The sequence below is a fragment of the Salvelinus fontinalis genome, chromosome 14, assembly GCF_029448725.1.
Source record: "Salvelinus fontinalis isolate EN_2023a chromosome 14, ASM2944872v1, whole genome shotgun sequence".
Classification (NCBI taxonomy): domain Eukaryota; kingdom Metazoa; phylum Chordata; class Actinopteri; order Salmoniformes; family Salmonidae; genus Salvelinus; species Salvelinus fontinalis.
The window spans coordinates 478,283-487,574 of NC_074678.1; the positions used below are offsets into that span (position 1 = coordinate 478,283).

Genomic DNA, 9,292 nt, shown 5'->3' on the forward strand with positions numbered 1-9,292 from the left:
CATGTTTTATACATACCACATGTTCATACATACCACATGTTTTATACATACCACATGTTTTATACATACCACATGTTTAATACATACCACATGTTCATACATACCACATGTTTAATACCTACCACATGTTTTATACATACCACATGTTTTATACATACCACATGTTCATACATACCACATGTTTTATACATACCACATGTTTTATACATACCACATGTTTAATACATACCACATGTTTTATACATACCACATGTTTAATACCTACCACATGTTTTATACATACCACATGTTCATACATACCACATGTTTTATACATACCACATGTTTTATACATACCACATGTTCATACATACCACATGTTTTATACATACCACATGTTTTATACATACCACATGTTCATACATACCACATGTTTTATACATACCACATGTTTTATACATACCACATGTTCATACATACCACATGTTTAATACCTACCACATGTTTCATACATACCACATGTTTTATACATACCGCATGTTTTATACATACCACATGTTTTATACATACCACATGTTTTATACCTACCACATGTTCATACATACCACATGTTTTATACATACCGCATGTTTCATACATACCACATGTTTTGTACATACCACATGTTTCATACCCACCACATGTTTTATACATACCACATGTTTTATACATACCACATGTATTATACATACCACATGTTTAATACATACCACATGTTTTATACCTACCACATGTTCATACATACCACATGTTTTATACATACCGCATGTTTCATACATACCACATGTTTTGTACATACCACATGTTTCATACCCACCGCATGTTTTATACATACCACATGTTTCATACCCACCACATGTTTCATAAATACCGCATGTATTATACATACCACATGTTTCATACCCACCGCATGTTTTATACATACCACATGTTTTATACCTACCACATGTTTAATACATACCACATGTTTTATACATACCACATGTTTTATACATACCACATGTTTTATACATACCACATGTTTTATACATACCACATGTTTCATACATACCACATGTTTTATACATACCACATGTTTAATACATACCACATGTTTAATACATACCACATGTTTTATACATACCACATGTTTTATACATACCACATGTTTTATACCTACCACATGTTTAATACATACCACATGTTTTATACATACCACATGTTTTATACATACCACATGTTTTATACATACCACATGTTTAATACATACCACATGTTTATACATACCACATGTTTATACATACCACATGTTTATACATACCACATGTTTTATACATACCACATGTTTTATACATACCACATGTTTTATACATACCACATGTTTCATACATACCACATGTTTTATACCTACCACATGTTTAATACATACCGCATGTTTAATACATACCACATGTTTATACATACCACATGTTTAATACATACCACATGTTTATACATACCACATGTTTTATACATACCACATGTTCATACATACCACATGTTCATACATACCACATGTTTTATACATACCGCATGTTCATACATACCCACCGCATGTGTTATACATACCACATGTTTCATACATAACACATGTTTCATACCTACCAAATGTTTATGCGTGCCAATACAGCTGATTGTGTGTCTGTGTTTGTCCCTCCATGTAATGTTCTCACCTGTTGAATGTGTTCCTGTCCATGCCAGGTGAGCTCCAGCCCGTATGTGACGGTGCGTAGAGACGGCAGCCTGCATATAGAACACGTTCGTCTGGAGGACGGAGGAGAATACACCTGCCTGGCAGAGAACGTGCTGGGCTCCAGCAACCGCACCACCACCGTCAACATCTATGGTAAGACCACAGTAGGACCACAATACCATGGTTAACATCTACTATACGACCACAGTAGGACCACAATACCATGGTTAACATCTACTATACGACCACAGTAGGACCACAATACCATGGTTAACATCTACTATACGACCACAGTAAGACCACAATACCATGGTTAACATCTACTATACGACCACAGTAAGACCACAATACCATGGTTAACATCTACTATACGACCACAGTAAGACCACAATACCATGGTTAACATCTACTATACGACCACAGTAAGACCACAATACCATGGTTAACATCTACTATACGACCACAGTAAGACCACAATACCATGGTTAACATCTACTATACGACCACAGTAAGACCACAATACCATGGTTAACATCTACTATACGACCACAGTAGGACCACAATACCATGGTTAACATCTACTATACGACCACAGTAAGACCACAATACCATGGTTAACATCTACTATACGACCACAGTAAGACCACAATACCATGGTTAACATCTACTATACGACCACAGTAAGACCACAATACCATGGTTAACATCTACTATACGACCACAGTAAGACCACAATACCATGGTTAACATCTACTATACGACCACAGTAAGACCACAATACCATGGTTAACGTCTACTATACGACCACAGTAAGACCACAATACCATGGTTAACATCTACTATACGACCACAGTAGGACCACAATACCATGGTTAACATCTACTATACGACCACAGTAAGACCACAATACCATGGTTAACGTCTACTATACGACCACAGTAGGACCACAATACCATGGTTAACATCTACTATACGACCACAGTAAGACCACAATACCATGGTTAACTTCTACTAAACAGTTATACTGTATATCTTCTGTGGGACCCCTCTGTTGTTTCCACTGTATATCTACTGTCGGTAAGACTGTATTGGAGTCATTCCACAATCCTCCATAATGTTCTCATCTTCTCTGTGGGCTGTCTGACTCCACACACAATGAACCTTTATTCTCCTCCCCCCGCCTTTCTCTCTCTCTCTCTCTCTCTCTCTCTCTCTCTCTCTCTCTCTCTCTCTCTCTCTCTCTCTCTCTCTCTCTCTCTCTCTCTCCTGCTCTCTCTCTCTCTCTCTCTCTCTCTCTCTCTCTCTCTCTCTCTCTCTGTGTCTCTGTACTTGCTCTCATTTTTTCTCTCGCTCGCTCTCTCTCTTTCTATTCTCTTTCTCTGTACTCTCTCTCTCTCTGTTCTCTCTGTTCTCTCTCTGTTCTCTCTCTCTCTGTTCTCTCTCTCTCTGTACTCTCTCTCTCTGTACTCTCTCTCTCTGTACTCTCTCTCCCTCTCTCTCTCTCTATCTCTCTCTCTGTACTCTCTGTCTCTCTCGCTCTCTGTTCTCTCTGTTCTCTCTCTCCATCTGTCTCTCTCTCCCTTCTCTCTCTCCATCTCTCTCTCTCTCTCTGTTCTCTCTGTTCTCTCTCTCCATATGTCTCTCTCTCTTCTCTCTCTCTCTCTCTCCATCTCTGTCTCTCTCTCTCTGTTCTCTCTTTCTCTCTTTCTCTCTGTTCTTACTTCATGAATATAACTGTCTGAGTTTGCATAAAAACCAGGAACAGCTGTTGAGAGTGGCACAGTTTGGAAGGGTTTGGAACAGGAAGAGGGAAAAATATGTTCTCATTCTTTGTTGGAACCAGTTTGGGTGGTGCTTCTACAATTCTACCTTCATAAATGGGAATGGGTCATGGCGTGTTGAAATGCTCTTTGAAAGGTTGAAATTAGCTCATTTCTATATCCTCATATGTTTCTGTAGACATTTCCTTCTAACCTTTCTCAGAGAACAACCACAGGCACAGACTAGCAGGACTGTGCATTAGTTGACAGTACACTTCCAGTAGACAATGTCTAAAGAGTGTATTTTGTCTACATGTTACATGAGAGAGTGAGAACGTGTAAAGTCATCATGAGTTAAATAACTAATTGTGATGTTAAACTGTGAGTTAGTCTCTGTAGCCGCTCCAAGTTTCCGGCGTTAATATCTTCCTCAGATGTCCCAGTGCCTATTGATAAAACAGATTGAGGGAGCGAGGGAGAGATTTTTTATTTTATTTTATTCATTTAACCTTTATTTAACTAGGAAAGTCAGTTAAGAACGAATTAGTGTTTACAATGACAGCCTACCCCCTTGGCCAAACCATTCTGTCCTGCCAAACCCGGACGACGCTGGGCCGGACGACGCTGAACCAATTGTGCGCCGCCCGATGGGACTCCCAATCATGGCCGGTTGTGATACAGCCTGGATTCGAACCCGAGTATCTGTAGTGACGCCGCTAGGTCTGAGATGCAGTGCCTTAGACCACTACGCCCTGAAGGAGAAGAGAGGGATACCTTTATGTGTGTCAGCCAAACACTGTGTCCACCATCCAGACGCCACAGAGACACAACATACTGTACACACAAAACACACACATAAACACACACACACACACACACACACACACACACACACACACACACACACACACACACACACACACACACACACACACACACACACACACACACACACACTGGTTCACTGGTCTAACTTAATGCCCCCCCTCTCCTCTCCCCTCACCAGTGATGCCTACCATCCAACATGGCCCTCAGGTCTTCAGTACCATAGAGGACACCCCCATCTCCCTACCCTGTCGTGCCGACGGAGTGCCCACGCCCGACATCACCTGGTCCAAGGTCTGTAGTACTTGGTTTTTGACGACTGTCCTCCATCTCACTGGGTTTGGGGCAAGTTGATCCAGGTCACACCACACTCTCTTGTTTTACTGCTCCTATCCATCTGTCAGCTTCAGCCTACATCCTCCATTCTCTCAACCTACTTTCAGAGAAAGGAAGAGAAAAGCAAGAGGTGATGATAGAAGGAAAGAGGGGGATAACTGCCAGAGAAAGATGGTTTCCGACGACAAAAGAGGGAGAGAGGGGGATTTAATATGAAAATGCAGAAAATGCAGAGTGATTGTCAGAGAGTGACTGAGATGGCAAACGAGAGAGAGACAGAGACAGACAGAGACAGATAGAGAGAGAGAGAGACAGACAGACAGAGTGAGACATAGAGACAGAGACATAGAGACAGAGAGAGAGAGACAGAGACAGATAGATAAAGAGAGAGACAGACAGAGAGAGACATACAGAGACATACAGAGACAGACAGAGACAGACAGAGAGAGACAGACAGAGAGAGACAGACAGAGAGAGACAGACAGAGAGAGACAGACATAGACAGACAGAGAGAGACATACAGAAAGAGAGAGACATACAGAAAGAGAGAGACATACAGAAAGAGAGAGACATACAGATAGAGAGAGACAAAGACAGATAGAGAGAGACAGATAGAGAGAGACAGATAGAGACAGAGACAGACAGATAGAGAGACAGAGACAGATAGAGAGAGAGACAGAGACAGATAAAGAGAGAGACAGACAGAGAGAGACAGACAGAGACAGATAGAGCGAGAGATAGACAGAGACATACGGAGAGGCAGCGAGAGAGAGACAGACAGAGAGAGACATACCGAGAGACAGAGACAGATAGACAGAGACAGATAGAGAGAGAGACAGACAGAGACAGATAGAGAGATAGACAGAGACAAACAGAGAGACAGAGAGAGAGAGACAGACAGACAGAGAGAGACATACAGATAGAGAGAGACAGGGGAAATGGATGTGCAGTTAATTCATTTGTTTTTGTTTTGTTCCTCTCATAAAAGACAGACTGTTATGTGTTTCTGTACATCCATTGACAGTTATATTTCCTTACATAACCTATTATATGAGCTCCAATCTGGATTTAGAAAATCCCATTCCACCAACACTTGCCTACTATATCTAACTGACCACATAAGGAAGGAAGTAGATGGAGGGAAATTGTGTGGTATGGTTATGTTAGATCTCCAAAAGGCTTTTGATACAGTGGATTATTAGATTCTGTTAATCAAACTAATAGTCATGGGCTTTAATTACTTAGCAGTAATATGGGTTAGCTCTTATCTGCAAAGAAGAAACAGATGGTGGATGTGGATGGGACCCTATCTAAACCCGAAATCTTGAACTGCGGGGTACCCCAAGGGAGTGTGCTGGGTCCACTTTTATTTCTATTGTATATAAATGATCTGAAGTCTGCCTGTACATGTGACCTTTTCCTCTATGCAGATGATTCTGCGCTGTTGGTTTCCCACAAAGACAATAATGTGGTTGAGAAAGCCCTCAGTGCTGAACATCTGAATGTCAGTAAATGGCTAGATCAAATCAAATCAAATGTTATTTGTCACATACACATGGTTAGCAGATGTTAATGCGAGTGTAGCGAAATGCTTGTGCTTCTAGTTCCGACAATGCAGTAATATCCAACGAGTAATCTAACCTAACAATTTCATAACAATTACCTTACACACACAAGTGTAAAGGAATTAATAAGAATATGTACATAAAAAAATATTTGACTGAGTGATTGTACAGAACGGCATAGGCAAGATGCAGTGGAGTACAGTATATACATATGAGATGAGTAATGTAGGATATGTAAACATATAAAAGTGGCATTGTTTAAAGTGGCTAGTGATACATTACATCAAGATGGCAAGATGCAGTAGCTGGAATAGAGTACAGTATATACATATGAGATGAGTAATGTAGGGTATGTAAACATATAAAAGTGTCATTATGACAATAAGCTGTCTCTTCACCTTGGAAAAACAGAGTCCATCTTGTTGGGGTCCAAAAGGAAACTGCGGAAATCCCCAGATTTTAAGGTGGTAGTAGGTGACATAGTAGTCACAGCAAAATACTCTGTTAATTATCTTGGATGTGTGCTAGATGATCATCTGACAGGGGAAAGAATGGCACAAAACGTTATCTCCAAAGTAAAAGTGAACCAAAGTAAAATTAGGTTTCTGTCAAGAACCTTCAAATATCTGGAAAAGAATGCATTGGGGGCATTGGCATGGGCTCTTGTTCAGTGCCACTTTGTCTATGCGTGCTCTTCCTGGTACAATAGTGCCCCCAAGAAAATACAAAATAAATTGCAGACATCTCAGAACAAATTAGTCAGGATTATACTTAAACTTCCAGCACTTACGCATCTTGACCATTCTCGCTTTGAAATCCTTAGACGGTTCAAAGTGGAGGAGAGAATCTCTCAGATTAAATTGTGTCTTGTCCATCAGATTGTCCACAGTATGGTCTCCAGGTACCTATGCAACTACTTTACCTTAGTAAGGGATAATCATAAGTATTCAACTAGAAGGAGTGAAAACTGACGTTGTTCTTTTAAGATTTTAAAGTGGTATGGGGGAAAGAAACGCTGTTATACTCAGCTGCCATTCTTTGGAATAGTCCTGAGAAGAATTTGGAGCTTGGCTAAATAGTAGCATGTCTCAAAAATGAATTGTAATATTATAGTACATGGATGAGAATAACATGCCAGAGATAGCATATGGTCTGCCTTTTGGTGCCTGTGTTTATCATATTGTGATTGTCTCATATATATTAGGTATTGATTGTTTTAAATATTAATAACGGCATGTGAGACAAGGGACATGTACCTGTACGTAGTCGTTTATTAGGTACGGGATTTGTACTAATTATCTCATGTTATGAATCAAACAACAATTTTGTCTGTCATTGTCTGTTGCCATGACTATTGCCGCCTAACCTTGTTGCATTCCCCCTTCCCATCTTCCCTCTTCAAAGCACCACAATGGAAATAAGCTTTATTGTGTTACAATTGAAGAAAATCATCAAGGATATGTGGTGGTATCACCTTCTGGAGTGCCATTATGTTTGGATTTTTTACATTTCATTGTCTATTACATTCAATCAGTTAATCAATCTGTAAGTCTGGATTCCTGGTATAGTTCTTATAACCAGAACCAGGACAGAATGGTTTGGCCGAGGGGGTAGGCTGTCATTGTAAATAAGAATTTGTTCTTAACTGAGATACTTAACTGCCTAGATAAATAAAGGTTAAATCAAATAAAAACGTGGGAACTCATCACAGCCTTTTTCCTATTAGTGTAATGTACTCTATCTGTTCTGGAACTGAACATGCTTGTACATGTGTTTGTGTGCTCGCATCCACTTACAGTTACACATATGGTGTGTATGGCATTATGCTGTGTGGGAATGAGGGGGTGGGGGTTTGAAGGGGAAGTGTGAAGCTAGAGGCTGTGTGGAGCTAGAGGCTGTGTGGAGCTAGAGTCTGTGTGGAGCTAGAGTCTGTGTGAAGCTAGAGGCTGTGTGGAGCTAGAGGCTGTGTGAAGCTAGAGGCTGTGTGGAGCTAGAGGCTGTGTGAAGCTAGAGGCTGTGTGAAGCTAGAGGCTGTGTGAAGCTAGAGGCTGTGTGTGTGAAGCTAGAGGCTGTGTGAAGCTAGAGGCTGTGTGAAGACAGAGGCTGTGTGAAGCTAGAGGCTGTGTGAAGCTGGAGTCTGTGTGAAGCTAGAGGCTGTGTGGAGCTAGAGGCTGTGTGGAGCTAGAGGCTGTGTGGAGCTAGAGGCTGTGTGAAGCTGGAGTCTGTGTGAAGCTGGGGTCTGTGTGGAGCTAGAGGCTGTGTGGAGCTAGAGGCTGTGTGAAGCTAGAGGCTGTGTGGAATAAAGACAGTGTGGAATAAAGACATTATTTCCCATTAGAACGTTGATCGTGGTTTTATTTGGCCTGTGGGTGGTTTTATTTGGCCCGCGGGTGGTTTTATTTGGCCCCCCCCAAAAAAGAATACAGTTGGTCATTGTTTTGTTCATTGTTGAACATAGAAGACTGTAAAAACACCAGGAAATGAGCTCCAAGTGATTTTAATTTTGGAAATCTGTTCCTAGGTATTCCCACACATAGTAGAGAGACAGGTGATCATATACAAATGTAAACAAGGTTTGAAATGATTATGTTTTAGTCAAGCATATCGGTTTTGGCTTCTTGCGGTCAATATGCAGTCTACAAATTATTTGTAATTATAAACTGGATGGTTCAAGCCCTGAATGCTGATTGGCTGACAGCCGTGGTATATCTGATTGGCTGAATACCACGGCTGTCAGGTAGAGTCAGGGTAGAGTCAGGCTGTGTTGGGTAGAGCCAGGCTGTGTTGGGTAGAGCCAGGCTGTGTTGGGTAGAGCCAGGCTGTGTTGGGTAGAGCCAGGCTGTGTTGGGTAGAGCCAGGTTATGTTGGGTAGAGCCAGGCTGCGTTGGGTAGAGTCAGGCTGCGTTGGGTAGAGCCAGGCTGCGCTGGGTAGAGCCAGGCTGCGTTGGGTAGAGTCAGGCTGCGTTGGGTAGAGCCAGGCTGCGTTGGGTAGAGCCAGGCTGCGTTGGGTAGAGTCAGGCTGTGTTGGGTAGAGCCAGGCTGCGTTGGGTAGAGCCAGGCTGCGTTGGGTAGAGCCA

The 9,292-nt window shown here is 41.5% G+C and overlaps 1 protein-coding gene across 2 annotated transcripts in view; it reads left to right on the forward strand.

Annotated features, from left to right (window-relative positions):
• hmcn1 (hemicentin 1) overlaps nucleotides 1-9,292 on the forward strand; it is a 241,162-nt gene that overhangs the window by 114,034 nt on the left and 117,836 nt on the right. For both annotated transcript variants that reach the window (XM_055943694.1, XM_055943695.1), the window contains exons 19-20: nucleotides 1,738-1,882; nucleotides 4,496-4,608. In XM_055943694.1, the coding sequence (XP_055799669.1) occupies nucleotides 1,738-1,882; nucleotides 4,496-4,608 (258 nt within the window). The remainder of the gene's footprint in view (nucleotides 1-1,737; nucleotides 1,883-4,495; nucleotides 4,609-9,292) is intronic.